General features: G+C 39.2%; 1 protein-coding gene across 2 annotated transcripts in view; it reads right to left on the bottom strand.

The window, feature by feature from the left end:
• The window catches only part of TBC1D22A (TBC1 domain family member 22A), a 433739-nt gene that overhangs the window by 390756 nt on the left and 20541 nt on the right, over positions 1–22442 (bottom strand). For both annotated transcript variants that reach the window (XM_034767118.1, XM_034767128.1), the window contains exons 3-4: positions 17315–17655; positions 15971–16150 (exon numbers count right to left, since the gene is read on the bottom strand). In XM_034767118.1, the coding sequence (XP_034623009.1) occupies positions 15971–16150; positions 17315–17655 (521 nt within the window). The remainder of the gene's footprint in view (positions 1–15970; positions 16151–17314; positions 17656–22442) is intronic.

Here is a 22442-nt window from a genome sequence, read left to right as displayed (position 1 = left end):
TCATAAGAAATCTAGCCTCATTCCAGGTCACCCTTTAGCAGATAATATTGCTAGGATATACAAGAGAACAAAAGAGGGGCACACAAAAAAAATTAAGTTAGTATCTGTTGCGTGTCTAAGATGAAGAAAAAAGCATCAGACGGTCAAAAGGCTTTTTCCAAGTATGTTTTTGAATCTTTGAAGCTTCCTCACCAGGGCTCATAATGGAGAGCAGGAGTACAAATGTCAAGTCAGAGTAAAACTTTAGAAGTCAGATATCACCACTCTGAAGAGAGCTTCCATCCAAACATAACTACATAACCTCAATATCTGAATACATTTTTCCTATTCATCTAGCAAATTGTCCACACAACTTTTCACCAATTAAATATGCAGAGATATTATAAAATGGACTTCCTTACCTCATCAATAAATAAAACAATCTAATTTATGAAAAAAAATAACTGCACTGTTCCTGTTTACAACAGTACTAATCTTCCTTTCAGGATCTTCTTTAAAAATCTGATTACCAACAATTTTGCATGGAAAAGTTAGATTCAAAGATGCAAGAGAAAAAAAAACCTGGAATTTTCTGTTAACTGGACATTTATCCCTCACCGACTCCCATGCCTACCACATGGCAGCAAGCATGGCCAAACCATGTTTTACTGGCATCCTAGGTGAAGGATTTTTTCGTGTTCTTCCAAATCAATATGAGCTTCTTTCTTTTCTTCTTTTCGAGGGGTTCCATCACCTCTTTTCTTCCCACATATTGCTCATTATCTTTCACACATTTCTCAATCTAATTTCTTGCCTTGATGTCCCCATCTCTTCCCATGCCCATTAATAAGGCAAAGATTGTCTATTGGTCAGCTTGGCACCTCCTTCAGTCCATGCATTATATAGGAGTTCCTGGAGCATGGGACTCATGAACAGATGATTTTCTATAATGAAGCACCTTCCAAAGTCATGGAACCACCAGATGTGTAGTGCTGTAGACACTGATCTCTTCAGCCCCAGTCCTAAAACTAGGCTATTCTAAAATTTAATACATCCATCCACATAGGAAAGATTGTATGGGGCCATATAGACACAGAATGAGTCTAATCCCACTCTAATTCAGTTGCAAAGGATATAAACTGTTTATAGTCATAAATACACAGTAAATTTGGGTGAATGATTTTAATTGTTTAAAACATTGGGATATCAGAGTAACTACAGTATTGGAGCTACAGTCCTCCAAGACTGAAACCGAGGTGGATTGCAAAAAAGGCAAATATGGAATGGAATTCTATAGCCTGGAACTATTCAGCTATTTGCAAGCACAAGCCATCATTTCTGACCTTTACCTCTTGAGTAAGAAAGAAATATACTCAAACTCTTATTTGGCAATTTATGTATTAAAAAGATTTGAGTTGCAATTTGATCTATATTCAAATTTACTCAAACTATTTTTCAATAGCCAAATTATTCCAATATGGTCCCATAGCTAAGCAATTGACTCACTGTCACTAATCTAATGCTTAAGATCTGTCCCAAGAAAAAAGCTGTCCTGATATTTCAACTTACAAATTGAAAATACTCGCCCAGAAGTCATGCTGTTTATCTTCACATCAAGTGTATATTATGTTTCTCAAGGAACAACTTTAAGACTATAGCTCCAACAAACATTTTCCTTACATTTGTTTGTAGAATCATAAGACATTCACATGACTTCTCATCTTCAAAGTAATCGTAATACGGATATGAGTTGATATCACCATTTTACAAGTATGTGCACAGAGGTAAAGCAGTTACATGCCAGGATTACAACTCAAGAGTTCCGGTCTTCCATACCTCTGCTCAAACTGACAAAGTATAACTTCCAAAAGCAGGACTCCAAACCTATAAAAGTCACCATCCCTCTTTTCAGCTGTTTCACTGTTCTTTTAAGTATCTTTCTCTGTAGCTTAACCACTGCAGCTGTGCTTTGGTGTGGACACTACCTACACTGACAGGAGAGGTTCTCCCATTAGTGTAGGTAATCCACCGCCTTGAGAGGCAGCAGCTAAAACTGTCTACAGCGGGGGTTAGGTCAGCATATCTCCATCTCTCAGTGGAGTGGATTTTTCATACCCAAGATCCATATGCCAACGTAAATTCCCAGCGCTTTGTTAAGTAACTTTGATTTACATTCTACAATAATCAATTTGCTAGCACCAGCTAACTCTTGTTTCTGTTTACAAGCCAACAATTACTATGCAGAAACAAAAAAGTGGGGTATATGTTTAAATATCATAAAAGAACGTGGTATGTAATTGCCTCAGATTGACAAAATTCATTTAATGGTAGAATAATTAGTGCATTTTGCTTTACTACAACACATAACAGTGAGTCAAACATTTCTTCCAGTTATGTTTAAAAAATATATTTTAAAGGTATTATGCTTAAGATGATACATCAATGCAATTAAAAGGTACAAATTATTCATACTGAATAAGTGTTTCATAGAGCATGATTTTGACAATAAAAATATTGGATTACTGACATTAATTTGCCAACTTTTTATTCCTGAGAGCTATCATTAGTAGGCGACCCACTATGCTACAGTATTTGGCTTACAACTACTACAAGTTCATCATTCTCTCAGTTTCAAATAAAAGCATAATATTTTAGAAGTTGATTTTAAGGAACCCAACAATTTGTCTGTATGCATTATTCATTTTGTGACACAAAACTGTTATTTCACTGAGATTACTGTAAATCACTATATTAAGTGATGGCTTGCATGAACAATTAAACGACAGATATGATAAAACAGATTTATAAGCTTTATGTTCCAATAACAAATTCCTTGGATAATTTAGGTGTACAGAGCTAGAAAATTCTTTCAAGACAGTAGATTCATGGAACTGCAGCTCCCCCAACAGCATTTTTAAAAACAGGCAGTACATGTAGAAAATAGCTTTAATAAAGGGCTTGATATTACTATGGTAACCACAGCAACTGGTTTCTAAAATGAATAATAGCTCCGTTAGGTGCTTCATTACATCTTTTTCAAGCAAATACTGCTCTTAATCTTCTCAATGGAACAAAGAGTTATCTGAATGCATACAGAAAACTGAAAATAAAGTCTGATACAATGTTCTGAATATGAGTTAAGGCCTTCTTCAGGAATGAATAAAGAAAAAAGTAAGCCAGGTTAGCTAACAGAGGTAGAAAGTAGGAGAATTTATTGAGAAGCAAAACAGATGAGGTGGATATTAGAAAGTAAAACATTAGGATTAGGAAAACAAAGGAGCAAAAGTGATTGAGAAGACCATTAAAAAAGAAAATTTCAAGTAGGAAAGGTGATAATCCAGAGTAAATTGTCAGAATAAATTATGGAAAATGCTTACGTTTCCTGCAAAAAGTTTAAGCACGATTACAATTATCCAGCATCACCTCATGCACTGTGCAATTCCCCATCCCCCTCAATTATTCAGTTATTTTCATTTCAGATCTATTGAACCAGTTACTAATTGTATAACATTTAAGAGACTGGGCATTATTAAAATATTTAGTCTCTATAGATAGAATGCAGAACTTGTCACTCAACAGTTCCTCCTGCCAGATTCAGCAGGAGTTAAATGAAAGTCAATTGCCCAATTTCCTTAGCGATATTGACACCACCCGCACCCCACCAAAAAACAACAAAAAAACCCACCTGTTGTAACAGGGGAGAATGCTCTGAGATACCAAAAATATATGGGCAAAACCCCATATTTCTCTTGCTTAAGTCTAGAAATAAGGACTTGTTTAAATTATGTGAGTTCAAGTTCATATAAACATTTTATATTAACTTAGAGCAAATGAATAGTGAGACAAAATTGAAGTGTTTACCACTGTATTAAAATTCCACATTACTAAGCTATCAAAACAATTACCAAAAGAGATTAAGAAAAACAGATTCAGTGTTGGTTTTCTAAAAATCTACAATCAATCACATTTGAGAGATATGAAACATCCAGATGTCATGGTGGGTGGGTGGGGAAATCAGTGTCACACCTTTTTATTGCCAAAATACATGCTAAAGAGTTTCCTTGACATATCTACATGCAATTAAGGGGAACCAAGGTAGTACAGATGTAGTCTATCAACCCCCTGAGGTACGTAAGAGCTGAGGGGGTTTTCAGACCAGGAATCAACTGACAGCCCTGCCAGACAGTGACCTCAGGTGCCATGCCACACCTGGCCAAAAGGGATGCCATTGCCCCAACACACTGGCTCACAGGGGCCTATAATGCAAATGTGGAAGTTAAAGTTAGAGAATTCCACACACCACCATTTCATTTCCTGATTATAGCCAGGGCTCTGTGTATTCCATGGTCACAGAATCTGACATGGAACACATTCCTTGCCAGAGAACTGTGCTCCGAAAACTCAGCTTTCATTTAAAAACACATGTTTCTAGCCCTTTCGATTGCAGCGATAACCTTGAAAACAATCTTGGAAAACCATTGCAGTGAATCTGCAGAGTCTGCAATGGTTGTCTTTGAGATGTGTGAACTGCACCATTCATCTCAATCAGGGTCCTGTGGACTCTGCAATTCAACCACAGAATTTGGTATTTTCCCAGGCTGCCATGGAATTCCCCATTTGCTGCAATCAAGAGCCTGATACTTTGTTTAGTGTCTCCCTAACCTGCCAGGACCTGCTTACAGCTGCTCACTAGCTTTCCTCCCAAGGAAGAGATATTTGCATTTATGCGTCCTAAACTGTTTAATGGACCAAGGCTGAAGGAAGCCAGAGATGGAGTTCACTTTGCTGCTGGGGAGGAGGGTTTTGGGGTCCTGATTCTCATTTTTGAATGCAATACCGCTAGTATATACAATGAAATATAATAACTAAGTTATTCTAATATTTCACACCCACCATTAGCTTGGCATTAGCTTTTATTTAGCTTTTCAAGTGCCTCATCCATAGATCAGCAGAGCACCAAATACTACTGTTGAAGTCATGGGAGTCAGAGCCTATAAGGTAATAAGAGTTACAAGTGTTCCATGTGCTCTCAGGATCAGGCACTATAATGCTTTCACCTTCCCAATCCCATATCTCCATTAATCAAATTCTTTAAGATTTTAGTCTCTATCTTCTGAGATAGAGACTAAAATCCATTTAACTGAACGTGAACACACCTCAAGTCAACACTGTTAACCCCACAGACTACATTTAGGAAAACAATTTAAATGCCCATAATTACCCAATTATTGATCTGTCAAACTCACTTCTTGAGGGTGGGAGACAGTGGAGGGTGCTCCACACAGATCCTCTCCCAATCCTATCTTTTAGGAATTTTGCCAAGTCACGTATCTTGTACTGGACTTCCAGTTAAATACAAAAGTAATAATGAAACTTTGCAAATATGCTTATGTTGGAAGATTTGTTCATTCAAATATTCTTTCCTGTGCTTTTCACACTTAAGAGCATCTCTTGGGCTTTTCTTTTATTTTAGCCCTCAAACCCTACTAGCGTTTAGTTTTCAAGTAAAAGGTAAAAGCTAAATATTGCAATAGACAGTCCAAGTATACAATGAAAAAGAAAAAACTCAACCATTCTTACTGCTAGGATTCTGGTAGGAGCTGGAATTCTTACGTTGTGCCTGAGTAGGAAATAAGTGCTTCTACCATTGATTCTGCAGAGTGATTAACCTGAACTACATTCAGTAGTTGGTGCACATCACTCTTGTTGTGAAAGAGTCAGGTCACTTTGTATATAAAATTGAGCAGATTTGAATCTGTCTGCATGTATGAAGGTCGAGCATTACCTGGAGGGGTCCACACTACTGTTGTTTCAGCCAGTATCATTCGCAAGTTCTGGAAGCGTAGTGAGAACTTCAGACCAATTCTTTGGATTCTTGTCCTTCTGGCTAGAGAAAGCAGGCAGAAGGGGGGAAACTCCTTTGCTGGTGGTGATAGCTAACACCTCACATAAAAGGCAGGGTGTAAACATGCCAAATCCTTTATAGGATGCATGCATTCAGCCTATGCTCAAGAAATTATCCTTTGATGTGAAGACTATCCAATTATTGACTGGGATCTAGTTTTCTGTTTCTGGTTAGCACTGTGGCAAACGTTGTGGCAAGACATACATCCAACTTCCTTTAACCTCCACCACTTGTTGCACTGACCAACATTCTCCTAGCAAAATAGAGATTGAGTGTCTATGCTGAGATAAGGTTTATCAGCTGCCTTCAATATTGTATATCGTATTGAGTGCATAATACAAGTGTGGTCCTTGGTGGGAATGGACAGGACTGCCCTCAGGTCGCTTTGCTCCCTTCTCTCAGAAATCCTATAGGCAACATTGGCAATTGGTTTTCTGCCACAAAGGTTCTTGTGTGTGATGCCATCATGGGATTCTATATTGTGTCTGCTCACATTCAGTGTGCAAGACCATCAGAAGTTAGTGAGGAGATACGGACTAAAGTATTTTTGGCATGCTGAAACTCTCTCTTCCCCTCTCCATTTCATCCAGAGTGAGGAGTATAATCGAGCGTCTCTATCAATGATTGGGTCAGACTGGGGCACAGATACAAAGAATTGCTCAAAGTTCAATTCAAATAAAAACTAGGGTATTCATGAGAGAAGATCTGGCTGAGATTATTTTCAGTCCTGATGGACTATATCCATCATTTATTAATGAAGTTTCAAGTTGGTGGGTCCTGTTAGATTCCAGTTGCTTTGCGATGATCAAACAACAGCAGGAACCAAGACAGCTTTTTCCATCTAACATCTCTTCTACTTACAATGTCACCTGAAAGTGAGAACAGGCATTCACATGGCACTTTTGTAGCTGGCGTTGCAAGGTATTTATGTGCCAGATATTCTAAACATTCACATGTCCCTTCATGCTTCGGCCACCATTCCAGAGGACATGCTTCCATGCTGATGACACTCATTAAAAAAAAATAATGCATTAATTAAATTTGTGATTGAACTTCTTGGGAGGAGAATTTTACATCTCCTGCTCTGTTTTACCCACATTCTGCCATATATTTCATGTTATAGCAATCTTAGATGATGATCCAACACATGTTGTTGTTCGTTTTAAGAACACTGCAGATTTCACAAAATGCAAAAGAGGTACCAATGTGAGATTTCTGAAGATAGCTACAGCACTTGACCCGAGGTTTAAGAAGCTGAAGTGCCTTCCAAAATCTGAGCGGGACGAGGTATGAAACATGCTTTCAGAAGTCTTAAAAGAGCAACACCTCTGATGCGGAAACTACAGAAGCCAAACCACCAAAGAAGAGATTCAGTTGTCTGCTGGTGGCATCTGACTCAGATGATGAAAATGAACATGCATCGGTCCGCAGTGATCTGGATCGTTATTGAGCAGAACCAGTCATCAGCATGGAGACGTCCTCTCGAAGGGTGGTTGAAGCGTGAAGGGACATATGAATCTTTAGTGCAGTTGGCATGTAAATATCTTGCAACGCCAACTACAATAGTGACATGAGACTCCCTGTTCTGACTTTCAGGTAACATTGTAAACAAGAAGCGGGCAGCATTATCTCCCGCAAATGTGAACACACTCATTTGTCTGAGCAATTGGCCGAACAAGAAGTAGGAATGAATGGACTTGCAGGCTCTAAAGTTTTACATGGTTTTGTTTTTGAATGCAGTTATTTTTGTATATAATTCTACATTTGTAAGTTCAACTTTTATGATAAAGAGGTTGTATCACAGCACTTGTAATGGGGGAATTGAAAAATAGTATTTCTTTTATCATTTTTATAGTGCAAATATTTGTAATCAAAAATGTGAGCACTATACATTTTGTATTCTGTGTTGTAATTGAAATCAATATATTTGAAAGTGTAGAAAACATCCAAAAATATTTAAATAAATGGTATTCTATTATTAACAGCGTGATTAATCAAGATTAATGTTTTTAATCACACAATTGCAATTAATTTTTAATTGCTTGACAGCCCTAATTAATATTCTGTCTTGATACCTAGCTTTCATATTTGTCCTGAAAATAAGGGTTGATTGTGTATTATATTTGAAAACAGATGGTAAAGTGAAAAACCAAGATGAAAGCTAGAGGAACAATAGGAAGAAGAAACAGAGGAAGAGTAGTGAAAAAGTAAGATCAATGTAATCAGAGAAGCAATACACAATTTCAGATAATTATTGGTAGGCAAACAGGGAATAGATCGAAAAAAGTCACTCATGGCAGTCAAGAGGAGGAATAGTGACATTGTTGGGTTAAATCCTGTGCTCCCTGAAATCAATGGCTAAATTCCCATGGACTTCAACGGCACCAGGGTTTCACCAAGACAGACAGGAAAAAGTAACTGGAATAAGAGATCCAAATCAGAAATACAAGATAAAAAAAAGTAAGAGCAAGACAACCATTTCATCAGAAGAAACATGATGGAAGTTTATGTATTTTTAATACAGCCAAGAATATGGGTGAAGGGAGATTTCACCCACCTACTCAGACAGATAGTGACCAATGCAGTAAGGGAAGAAATAAACCAAACAATGTTGTTGACACAGTAGAAAAAACTTTCCATATATAAAAGCACTGCTCATTCCTTTTTAGAAAGGTATTATTTTGCTTGAAGAGAGCAAATGAATTGAAGATTAATTGATAATGGAGCATCTCTACAGTAATTACTATAAATTTGTAAATTAAAAACTAAAATGAGACCAAAATAGGAGACAGATAAGACTCAATTTCAGTGACCCAAGTTTTGAGAGGATTAGGGAAGTATCAATGAAGTTAAATGGGAAAAATTAAGCAAGAGAAAACATAGAAGGCAATGATTTCAAAGCTAAATTACTAAATCCTCAAGCGAGATATCTGTTTATTTGCATCAGACTTTTAGACATGCAAATACAAAAAAACAAATCGAGTAAGAAGAGTAAACTGAACTGATCAAGAGACAAGGCCGTTTTTAAGGAAGTCTGAACTAATTACTTTAGTGTAAATATTCTTCATTTCATAATTTATCATTTCATATCTAATTAGCATCTGGTTAAATACTAAAATCATTTGGCATCATCTGAAAATATTTTATTTAGTTGAAGGTTTGACCACTACCGTTCTGATTAAGCGGCTAACATTATCATTCACCATTGAACTAAATCGATTTCTTAGAAAACATCTCAATAAAGTAGTCATCCCAATTAAATGTATCCCAGTTAAGTAGATGATACAATAATTCACATCGGAAAATTAGGGAAATATCCAGAAAACTACAAACCATGATACTCACTTTTAAAACCATGTCACTAATCCTTCTAAACATACTCAACACATGAGAAGTTATTGAAAGATAGTTAAAATAAAATTCCTTTCATAGATTCATGTTATTTTAAAAGCAAAAGCTTCTCTGCAGTTTGATATAGTACTGACCTTCTAGATTAGGTCTGTGTATTAAATGAAGGGACAAGCATGTTGAGCAGATAGTAAACTGACTTGAACATCAATGAGATGGGGGTACTTCTGGATGATAACAGTTTGAAAGAGAAATGATTAGTGGCATGCCACATGGATCAGTGCTGGGACAGATTTTGTTCACTTCATACTATTTATCGATGATAAAATTCTAAATGACTTGGACAGATCAGGAGCAGAGAGAGATAAATTGCATATAAAATTCTGTGCTGAGAAATTAAAGATAATGTGGCTAAGAACAAAAAGAAATCAAGTTAAAAGTTACTCATTTTTGCAATAACAGTTTAAATTTTAAAAAAGTTTTAAAGGACAAAACAGGCCTTAATTCCAGCCTACCATGTCAATGAACCATATAAAAGGGACAAGGAATATTTATGACAATCACTGTATTCTACCAGGATTAAGTCTCCATCCTAGAATGTGTAAATATCTGTAAACAGGAGACTGAATCCACTATCAAGGAGGAAGTACCTTACTCACCAACTTACAGCTGCTGCGAAAGTCACGGAATCTGTGACTTCGGTGACATCTGTAACAGACTCACAGCATTAACTCTGCAACCTTGTGATCAAGTCATCTCCCAGGATCCACATATTGGCAAACATAGCAGTGCATATATTTCTTTTCCCTCAGCAATCAAGCTATTTGCATGGTCAGTTCCAAACCTCCACATTGTGTGTCTGGAAACACCCATATTAATCTGCCCCAAGATCAGGAAGTAGCCACTTGATCCCCCTCCCACTGATGCTAGTAAGATACAGATTCTCAAAACAACCAATCCAAGGATTGCCTACCCCTCTCCCATCCAATCCCTTTGCATCTACAAGCCCTCTTCTTGTCATCCCCTTTCCCTCCTCCCTTCCCCACGCAACATACAGTCCTCTGTTTCCAGCTCCTCCCCACCCAATATATCAACATTTTTGGTTAAACCAGCTGCTGACTATTCTGCTGCATTCATTGTAATCCTCCCCATAAAATAAATACATGTTATAACAGACAACTGGAAGAAAGCAATAAGGTATTAAAATTTTTATTGCACAGGTGTACAAAGATTCAGACTAGAAAAAACAGTGGTGGGATGTTCAGTGTGTGCAAAGGCATTGGCACATTCCCTCAAACTAACCAGGCAGGCAAAGAAACTCAACTTTTTTCCTTTATTGGTTCATATGCAATATGAAATCCTTCCAAACTGCACATCTACGCAAGCAAAGCAGTGAACACATTCCTAAGTACTGTTCACAGTTTGGGTCACTCAAAGATTTAGTGGGTGCCATGCTGTGATAAAAAAAGGGGGAGGAGGGTGGCTCCCTTTTATGGACACCCAGCCAGCAAGCTCTAAAGTCCCTCTTGGTGGCTGTTCTCTGCTTGCTTTACCTGTAAAGGTTTAAAAAAAATCCCCAGGTAAAGGAAAGGGAGTGGGCACCTGACCAAAAGAACCAAGAGGAAGGCTAGAACTTTTTAAAGTGGGGAAAATACTTCCCCTTTGTGTCTGTTGTGGTTCTCCAAGAAAGAGGAGAACAGGGCAGCGGTTATGCTGTGAGAAGCTGAAGGACAGATATGATTTGGTGTTTTTCCTATCTAGAACTACCTATTTAACAACCCAGATATGTAAGTAGATCAGGAATGTTTAGAAAGACGTGATTAAGTTTATTTCTGTTTTTTTCTTATGACTAGTGGACTCCCCTGTGCTAACCCCAGATGCTTTTGTTTGTTTGTAACCTTTAAGCTGAACCCCCAAGAAAGATAATTTGAGTGCTTAATTTTTGGAATTGCTCTTTTAAAAATCTAGCAATAGCCTGAGTTTCAAATGTATTTTCTTTTTGTTCTTAATAAAAGGAAATTTTATTAAAAACAGGATTGGATTTTTGGTGTCCTAAGAGGTTTGTGCATATGTTTTTTAATTAGCTGGGGGCAACAGCTAATTTCCTTTCTCAGCTCTTCTCCGGGGAGGGGTGAAAGAGCTTGAGGGTACCCCACAGGAGGGAATTCCGAAGTGCGCATTTCTCGGTTCCAAAAAGGGAGTTTTTGCATTTGGGTGGTGGCAGCATTTACCCATCCAAGGTCAGAGAGAAGCTGTAACCGTGGAAGTTTAATACAAGCCTGGAGTGGCTGGTATTAATTTTTAGAATCCTTGCGGGCCCCCACCTTCTGCATTCTAAGTGCCAGAGAGGAGAATCATCCTTGACGCATGCACTCTCCATAATCCCCAACCTGGGAGAGCTAGGGAATGCAGTAGGTTGGGATGACGTGTGGTTGGAATGCCCTGACAAAACTGGGGGCTACCATGCCTGCCTGTCACCTGAGCCCCCAACCTGTCTGGCCATCAATCCCCCTTTATCCCTCTCCCCATAACCTCCCACCCATCACTGCAACCCAAACCTCTTCTCCCCCATCCTTCCCAGGAAGCATTCACATGAATGATTCCCCCCCCCCCAAATACTCTGATTACGTTCCTCCCAATATAAGGTGCCACCAATGACTCTCAAATTACAGCAACATCCAGCCACTCAGTTCAAGACTCCTTTTGCCTTCAGTGAGGGCTTGTGATTAATTTATCCTTAGTTATGTTAACTAAAGTTCACAGCCTTCAAGAGGTCTTATTAGAGCCATCATTAGTACCTCTCAGTTCGACAGTACAAGGCAGCAGAAGGCAACCATTTTTGAGGAGGATCCTGTAACTCAGGAACCCCTTGGTCAAATGACCCCAAATTTGCATCACAAACACTACCCTATGTGGGACACCACATTTCAAAGCAATCTGGATAACCACTTGGATTTTAGCAATGCCCCTCTGCCATGTACATTGGCCAAACGGGACAGTCCCTCCGCAAAAGAATAAATGGACACAAATCGGACATCAGGAATGGTAACATACATAAGCCAGTAAGTGAACACTTCAATCTCCCTGGTCATTCTATTACAGATTTAAAAGTCACTATCATTGAACACAAAAACTTCAGAAACAGACTTCAAAGAGAAACAGCAGAACTAAAATTCATTTGCAAATTCAACACCATTAATCTGGGTTTGAATAGGGACTGGGAGTGGCTGGCTCACTACAGAAGCAGCTTTTCCTCTCCTGGAATTGACACCTCCTCATCTATTATTGGGAGTGGACTACATCCACCCTGATTGAATTGGCCCTGTCAACACTGGTTCTCCACTTGTGAAGAAACTCCCTGCTCTCCATGTGTCAGTATAGAATGCCTGCATCTGTAACTTTCACTCTATGCATCCGAAGAAGTGAGGTTTTTACTCACGAAAGCTTATGCCCAAATAAATCTGTTAGTCTTTAAGGTGCCACCAGACTCCTTGTTGTTTTTGTAGATACAGACTAACACGGCTATCCCCTGATACTTGACACTTGGATTTTAGAGCACTTAAAGTCAAGCTACATAAAATGGCAGGAATGGCTGTTTTTCCCATGTATTGGTGCATGGATTTTACAACGTCTCCACTAGGACAGTGGTCTTCCAAGTGTGACTGAAAAGATTTCAAGAGTAGCTATACTACTTTGTGTTTTAGTTTGTTGTTACTTATTTCTCCAGTTATGATGGAAACAAAAGCATTGAGATAAGAATGTGTCCGTGTTGGATATTTGATTGTCTAATAAGCTAGCACTCAATTTTTTTCATCCTGGAGCTTATTATCTGGCTCCACCACAATCACTTTTTCAGCAATTTCCCCTCAGCACAAGGTTCTCTTGACTTTCCCAGAGTACTTTGGGTTTACATTTGATGTTCAATAATCTCTTTTTCAAAGGTTGTCTTTGCTGCAACAGTGAGATAAAAATAAGCATCTCCTCCAACTTCCATCCCCAGAAAGTTCTGGTAGTCCTCTCCCAGACTCAAATTGCATGTGGGCATACATCTCAGTAGTATTAACAGGGAGGTCTACTATATAGAAATTATAGTGTCACCAACAACATATGAAAATCAGTATTGTCCACGTAAGTTCTCTTTATCAATAAAAAGACACCCCCCCGCAAAAAAAAAAAAAAAAAAAAAAAAAACTAGATTTATGAAGCAATGCTACTACCAATATCTGAGCTACAAACAAAAAATTGTATTTATAATTCACTATTGCTCTTAGTTTTAACTCACCCTTTTAATACAATGAAGTTACATTTATCAATTTAGCTTTGTAGAAACAGAGGAAGAATGGTAGTGAACACAGGTCCACACTAATTAGACTGGATGAGGTGTCAAACAAAACTGCATATGAGCAGATATGGAAAAAAGGACTTAATCTTAATCCTGTTTAGAGCCAAGAAAAATAGAGAAACTATTCACTTCTTTTACATGTAGAAAGCAAACAGCATAACTGTATTTCCTACTTCTACATTTGTAATAGGAAAAGGTAAAAGTTTTATTTTTTCAAGTTTAAAAAAAGTTCAACAGGAAAGAACAAGAACCAAGTTTTACTTATGATTACATGGATGCAACTCCCATTGAAGTTAGTGTGACTGCACTAGTGTAACAGCAACAAAGCAGAATTTGGCCTCAAAAATTTAAGTTATTTGTGCTATTCATAACAGATTAAACTATAGGTATATGGCCAGTATGTTGACTGTATGGGGAAATATTCAATGCACACATGCATTCGCATGTATTTGTCTAATTATGTTGTCAGAGTTAAATAGGTAAGGCTAAATGTTAAAAAGATCCAATACTCATTTTATAATCTTACTTCTCGTATTAAAATACTCTGTTTTAATAGGAAATGTATGATTCTATGACTGTTAAGATTCTATTGCAACTGCATCACTCAAAGTTATTACTGTTGCCTATATTATGTACTCTAAAAAGAAATATTAGTTCCTGCACCTTTTAATTTATTTAGTTACAACAGAATTTAAAATGTCATAAGAGGTTATGTGTTCATTTCATGTTGATCTACTTGTAATGCTGCTGCCTTTTATTTTGTTCCTTTATGGGCATCAACAAGTCTTGTGTATTAATCTACGGCATAAGAGTTAAAAAAAAAAAAAAAAAAAAACACATCATGACTTTGACGGAACAGAATACTTCTATATGGCAGAAGTTGTAAGAATATGAATCCTAACACCACATTAAGATTTTCTGTCAGGGTCTTGGTCCATGATTAGGGCTCCTAGGGCACTACAGTAATACAAATCAATAATAATATAATGTCAAAAGTTTGCTAAGCACTTGATAGGTAAAAGAAAAACCCTCATAGCAAAGACCTTAAGCTCTAGATGTGGATACAGTAGGCTACTGCTATACCCATCCAGTAGGCAAAAAAATTGATGAAGAAAAGATTAAAGAAACTATTTTCAAAGGAGGCTAGTACCTGCAGTTCCCATCAAAAGCATTTATCCCGGGACCTCTAAAACAGTCACCACATGGCTGCAAAGGAAGGCAGTGGAAGAACTGGGATTAGCAATCAGGGGCCAGTCACCTCAGGAACTGTAAACATGCATTTCTCATTGCTCGCCACAAGAGTTTCATGCACATCTCTTCCAGGATGATCCAGCTCAAGGAAATCACTATTCCTAGTTCCATTCTTATTTTTGATTTTTGCCAAAGATCTATGTGGTTCGGAAGAATTTAATCAACTTCTCCAGGTGCAGTATAAACTTTCTAGCCTCTTTAGAGGCTCACTTTTCTGTCTTGGAAATTAAAATGAATCTCAGTGATTCTGTTGCCACTCTCCATATACTGAAAATGGCTATGACTTTGGAGAAGCCCTTGGGAAGTAGCTGACTACTACATTTCCTATAGCCTGCAACACCAGAAGGTTGGTGCAGAGATGTGAACAACTTGAAGAGCTCTTGCTCACCTCATATGGCAATTATTTCAGTAATGTCATCTTCATGTTTTTTGTGCATTAAGTTACAGAAACTGTCAGATATTAGTATAACATATATAAAAATGGTACTGGTATGGCAGATACTGTCTATTATTAGTCCTTGAACTTAGAGAATGCTCATATGGAAGACAAATAGTGATACTTTGATACTATCTAGCACTTCACTTCTCGACTCCTTTTCTCATTTACACGAGTTTGGATGTACCCATAATTCTTCCAGTCAAGGCACAAATTGGTTGGTCTTGGCGTTCCAGTCCATTGCTCTTCAATCTTTTCTTGACATAGAACAATCTTATTTTTAAGTGTTAAATACCACCTGAATTATGCTTTTCAATATCCAATCTACTCTTTGTCTTCGGTTTCTCGTCATTTGTTTCCACAAGTTATTCCAATAAAAAAATACTCAGTGAGTTATTTGGACATATAGTGAAAAATACTGCAAGGAGAACAGGGCAGATCAAAAAAGCCACATTATATCAGATAACAAAAGAATTTAAACATTTTGATGTACACAAATGGTATACTACAAGCATTAGAACAAGATCACAATTGCATCTTAAAATTCTCAACTCCGCCAGCTCAAAACTGGAAACACTAAGTGATTAGGAGAGCAACTGTAAAGTCTCACTCACATCATTATATAATATGGTATGTCAAATTGCAAAAATAATCAAAGTAGGAGTTCTTCTGTTAAAATCCACATCGTTTTTATTTTTAAAGTACTTACCAAGATTTGTGTTAGGACCAGCAAGTAGTTGCTTAAATTTGTCTAATCTGAATGCCTCTCTTTCAGTTAGTGCCGGAGTAGCTAACGTATTGTCGTCTGCCTCTTCACCCTCTAATGGATCTGTTGGAGCATGTGGAAGGGACTGCGACCTCTGCATGGAAGAATTTTCACTAACACTCTCTACAACAGAAAAAGGAGAGTATTAGTAAAGCCCCAGTAATTTAGAGATTCTCTGGAAGTGAATTTAGGCCACCTGTAATCTGGTCTACACTATGACTCCAATCAATTTTAAAAATAGAATCTTGGGGGAAATATCCCCAGGGTAGACCAAGCCAGCAGTCTCAACTGCAGATGGCTTCTTAGATTTAGGAGAATCAGTTTTTCCTCCAGGAGCATTCCAGGCCTCACAAGACCTTCAATAGAGCACATCAATCTGGGATGTCATACCTCAAAGGTTAAGGCCCATTTAATTATTAATTGGGCCCAACTATAAAGACCAATATACTGCTGAAAGCGGTCTTTCCCAACTGTTGCTGAGATTGTGAAAAAAAACAAGCGTTATTTCAAAGACCACCATGCATGATATACAGTCCAAGTCAGCTGAGGTTGCACTGCTTCAGAGGAGTTCTGCCCTGCCCTGTGTCCCCTCCCCACCCCATCTTCTCCAATTTATCAAGTAGTTTTAAAACATCAGTCTTAACAGATAACAAAAAAGTGAGCTAGATACTGGAAACCAAGAGTGATAAAATTTACACTCTTTATAGGAATCTCCAAATTATATCTAAGCACTATATATAAACAAACTTTATCCTCACAATCCACGTGTGAGGCCCAAGAGAGTTCTCCACATTTTACAGATGAGGTAACTGACAGACTCAGTAAGGAAATATGGTGCAATTAGAAAAAGGGAGGAATGGAAATATGGGGTAGGTGGAACTAGTCTTTGACCTTTTCTTTTCATTAAACTTTAGGCTGTCTATAAAACAAAGAGTTTTAAAACCTTTTGTCTGAGCTGCATCTTAATTACAAATTTTACCCAAAAAAGTAAACATTTTATAACCAGTCCTGAAACCATCTTGATTCAGTTGACCACTTGACTCAACTCAAAGATCCAATTTAAACTAGCAATGAGGTGGTTTAACAGTTTGAAAACAAGAAACATCTTGTAACCTCACCCCAACATTTTAAAGCTTGTTTTGACATGCAATGTCCCTTTCATCAATTAGTGTCCACCATCAATATTTTTTCTTGGGGTATTAAGCTTTAAAATCAACCCTACAAGAGTTTAGCATTTTGAACCCTCTACAATTCAGACTTCAGCATCATTTTCATATCTTAACATACCTGCAGAACTTGATGCATGACTTTCACTGACTGACTTAACCAGCCTGTTGTCACCATACGCCACTGAAGGCAATTCTGAAAATGGTACTGGTTTGTCTTCCTGCAGTTGTTCCTCCTGCAGTTTATGCTGTTCTTGTAGCTTGCTGTGATTCTGAATTACTTTGTTAGCAGTTTCCATGACTACATCTGTATTTAAATTTTCAGCTGCCATTGCTAGAAGTTCATCATCATCATCCCCAAGATCCCAAGCATCACTTGTGTTACTTTCAAATTCTTGGAAGGTACTGACTTTCTTCAATTTCACAGGAGTTACAGGCGGCTTGGATCCTGGTTTTATCAAGCTGTTTAAAAAAAAAAAAAGTTAAGTGTGATTGGTTCATTAGCATTAACAGCATTAGTGAACAAAGTCAAGGGAGGGGGGGGAACCAGTCACATTTTAAATCAGCCCAAAGATTGTCAAAGACACAAGTGGCAGTTGGCACGTAATTGTAACTGACTTTCAGTGGGAGTTGGGCATCTGAACGTATGGCTACACAGAGGGAAAAAAAAAAAAAACCCACAGCAGCGAGTCTGAGATCCTGGGTCAACTGACTCAGGCTCAAGCTGAGCTAAAGATAGCAGTGTAGATGTTTGCACTTGGGCTGACAAAGAGATGGAGTTAAACGATGATGTGGAGCCCACAGCAGGGTTGCCCAGCGAGGCAGGCAGCCAGGAACAGTTTTACCACTCCAGAGGTGACTAGCCAGTTTCAGCAGTTGCTCTCTGGTGAACAAGAAGCAGGAGAGGAGACGCCTGGTAAGTGGCTGTGGTTTGTGAGGTGCGGAGGTGGGTTCAAGGTATAGAAATGTACAAGGCTGCCTGTGTTTCTGTATGCCGGACATTTCCTTGTGCGGCTAATCAATACAGCAGACCATGGTATTGATGCATGCCAAGTTCTCATGGAAACCCTCAGAGATCTCTAGGAAACTTTCCTTGAGGTACTTGGCAATCCTCTGAGGAAGGTTCCTTGGAGGAGGTGCTTTGTTCCTTCCCCCATTGTAGGAAACTTTCCCGCCCATTCAATCACTTGTGCAGGGACCAAAGCATCACACAGGCGAGCAGCATAGGGACCAGGGAAGAATCCACAAGTGTGTAATAGATGTTCCCTTGCTTCCCTGCTTACCCTCAGGAGTGAGATATGTGCTACAATAACCCCTGCCTGTAGAAAAGTGTGGGAGAATTTAGAATATTTTCTCTAGTCACTGCACCGCAACACTTCCAGAGTGTTCTTTTCCCCATGTAGAGAGCCCTCCCGCCCAGCCAACACTCATTATGCTTTAGATGTTTGCCAAGATGTGCACTTGCCAAGGGTCAGGGAGAAAGTGATTGTAATGTTACCAGAGGTGTATTTTACTGAAATGTTTCAATGCTGTGTGTGAATTTAACAATCATGCTTCTGTGCATTGTTTCTTGTGCTTCTGCAGATGTGACCTTGAGGGACACCCCACACCCACTGGCAGAGCATCTCAGTCAGCTAAGAAAGCGCCCAAGATGGAGCAAAGATGACATGTTCTGGGAGGTACTGCAATTCTCCAATGCAGAGAAAAGGGAATGCAGGCAGTGGAGGGAAGCCGAAAGGCAAGATGGAAAAGAAAATCAGGAGTTTGTTAAGGACGCTACTGAGCAGGTGATTCAAGTCATGGAGGAGCAAATGCAGATGCTGAAGTCCTTATGCTGAAGGCTGAGCAGATGCGGGCCTGCCCTCTCCTGCAGCACATTCAGAACTCTTTTCTGTGCCCTCACCCAAACTCCACCCGCACAGTCCTTTCCGCTTTCCACAAGTTCTGTTTTCCGTTCACTCCACTCCCTCAGACAACTTTCAAAATGATAGCTGGACCTACACAGTTTTGAAAGTCTGCTCTTCCCTTGTACCTCCTTTCCCGCCAAGAGTGTGTGCGTTTGTGTGTTGTTTTTTCTGAAATAAAAGCCAAGTTTTGAATGATAATTAACCTTTGTGTCCTACAAATTGAGATAGCAAGCACTACCAAGACATACACAAGTATTTTAATAATTTGCTTACTGGAATTTAAGGCCCCAAATTTCACAATTGCTTCCTATGAAAATTAGATGCAACACTGCAGAACCAATCACAGAGATATACATTACTGGTTCTCATTTTCAAAATGGTGCCTCAAAGCCTCCCCCATTCGAATTGCCCCTCTCTGGGTCCGTCTGATAGCCCTGGTATCTGGCTGCTCAAAATCAGCAGCCAAGCGGTCTGCCTCAGCACTCCACCCCCGAGCAAGCCTTTCACCCTTAGCTTCACAAATATTATGAACATACAAAATGTGGCTAAGACCATGGGTATATTACCCTCATTGAGATCTAACCTGTCATAAAGGCATCGCCAGTGCACATTTTATCTGCCAAAGGCACATTCCATAGTCATCCAGTACCTACTCAGCTTGTTGTTGAACTGCTCCTTACTGCGATCCAGGTTTCCAGTTTAAGGTTTTATGAGCCATAGTTGTAAGGGGTACGGTGGGGTTCCCAGAATCACTATGGGCATTTCAACATCCCCCACTATAATCTTCTGGTCTGGAAAGAAAGTCCCCACTTGCAGCTTTCTGTACAGGCCAATGTTCCTGAAGATGTGTGCATCATGCACCTTCCCGGACCACCCCGTGTTAATATCAGTGAAACACCCATGGTGATTCACAAGTGCCTGCAACACCATGGAGAAATACCCCTTCCTATTGATGTTCTCCGTCACTAGGTGGTCTGGTGCCAAAATTGGAATGTGTGAGCCATCTATCATCCCTTCACTGTTAGGGAAACCCATTTCTTCAATGCCGCCCACTATTTCATGCACATTTCCCAGAGTCCTTCGTAGCAGAATGCGATTAATTGCCCTGCACACTTGCATTAATGCAGCCCCAGTGGTCGACTTCCCAACTCCAAATTGACCAACCAACTGGTAGCAGTCTGGAGTCACAAGCTTCCACATTGTGATTGCCACGCACTTCTCTACCAACAGGGCAGCTCTCATTCTGGTGTCCTTGCGCTGCAGTGCTGGGGCGAGCGCCACGCACAGTTCCAAGAAGGTGGCTTTCCGCATCCGAAAGTTCTGTTGCCACTGCTCGTCATCCCAGACCTGCGTGACAATGCGATCCCACATTCAGTGCTTGTTTCCCGAGCCCAAAAGTGATGGGCCACTGCATGCAGCTGTTCCGTGAATGCCAAAAGAAAACTAAAGTTGCTCCTATCCATATTACACACCATGTCAGGCAACTGGGAGTCTCGTTCAGTTAGGAACTTCATGAATAACTGCACTGCCATTCGCATGGTTTTAATGACAGTTATCCGAAGATAGGAGAGCAGTGAGGGATCCATCCCTTCATGCAAAGATGCCGGGTGCACAGCAAACAAGGGCTGTTGAAAAATGCCATGAAAGAAAGCCGGAAGCCCATGGAATGCTGGGATGGAAAACAATGCATCTTAGGTAGGTACCCACAGTGCATTGCTCACACTATCAATGATACTGCCCCAACTGTGGACGTGCTCTGCCAACAGAGGGAGCAAGTGTGAACATGCAATACCTATTTTTATTATAGTGCTTTCTGAGTGTTAGCATAACTTTTGTTGACAAAATTCTGTAGTGTAGACAAGGCCTTAGACTTAGATCCCTTTCACATGATTCACAGCCATATTTTCTTGCTTTGACTATTGAGCACTTCATTTCACAGCCTGAATGTTATACTAGCTAGGTCTTGCATCTAGCATCTGTTTTAACAGGAAGAGACAAGACTGAAGTTATTTATCTTATTGAGCATGTTAAACTCCTTGAATTAGAGTGACATGATAGGCCTATGAAGTTTAGAAGCACAAATGAAGTGAGGTGTTCTTAGAAGCATCCAAACCAGACAGCATGTGCAAACTGCTCACTTTTAACATTCCTAACTTAAGAACTATTGGCCTAATTCTTCTCAGTTTTGGATTATGTATGTCTGAGGAAGTGACTACAAAAGAATAAGGGAAGTGAAATTTCTAGCTAGTCATTTGACTAACCTAAAGATAGCTTTTGCCAATGTTAGCTGCCTTCACTTAGTAGCCAGCTGAAGTTCTTCCCATTCTGAGGAAATTTTATTATTTTGTGAATAAATAAATCAAATTAATTTGGGCCAAACTGTTTGCTACTGAGGTTGTGAAGTGGATTCTGGAGTAGATATCTTCTGTTTTATCTGGTTGCTCTTGGGCCACCAATGCTCACTGAGATAGGAGAGGCATTATAATATTTCATTCCACAGTCTCTTAGTAGGATGTGTGTCACTCCTGGCTGGTGAAAGCTAGTAGGGAAGCATTGTGTCCAATATTGGTGAAGACTATCAACACCTCCATTAGAGAGAGTGTGTTGCCAGCTTCACTTAAGCTTTTGTGTAGCCAGAAACCAATGCTGGAAGCTCACAGTGTAGCTAACTATCATACAGTATCCAACCCTTCATAGTTAGTCAGACATCAAGTGAAGTTGCAAAGTGTTCCATCTCTTCTGGAGCTACTAGGAAAGTTAAACCACACAGCATGGTTGCAATGCTTTCAGTATACTGATAATACCCAGCTCTCTCTGTCTCTCACTTGATGCAATCAGAGCTATTAAACACCTACCCCAACATCTGGAGGAGACAGACCGTGCTCCTCCATGCCTCAAACTGAAGCTCAATCAGGGTAAACATGAGAGAAAGCAAATGGGTTGGATGAAGCAACCCAAAGACATGGTACAAGTATCTTCCCCCACAGATAAGGGCACATATTTACCATGTGTTTTAATTATAAGAGTTTATAATATTGGGTTATTGGATTCCCCAGCTGCCGTTAGTTATATAGAAATAAAAAATAGTGCATTAATTTTATTTGTCTACCGAAGATACTGCAAGAATTTCTGACAGATGTATCAGAGTAGCAGCCGTGTTAGTCTGTATCCGCAAAAAGAACAGGAGTACTTGTGGCACCTTAGAGACTAACAAATTTATTAGAGCATAAGCTTTCGTGGACTACAGCCCACTTCTTCGGATGCATATAGAATGGAACATATATTGAGGAGATATATATACACACATACAGAGAGCATAAACAGGTGGGAGTTGTCTTACCA

The sequence above is a fragment of the Trachemys scripta genome, chromosome 1 (assembly GCF_013100865.1).
Source record: "Trachemys scripta elegans isolate TJP31775 chromosome 1, CAS_Tse_1.0, whole genome shotgun sequence".
NCBI lineage: Eukaryota > Metazoa > Chordata > Testudines > Emydidae > Trachemys > Trachemys scripta.
Note: the sequence above shows the minus strand (reverse complement) of the source record. Positions and strands in the feature narration are given on the sequence as shown.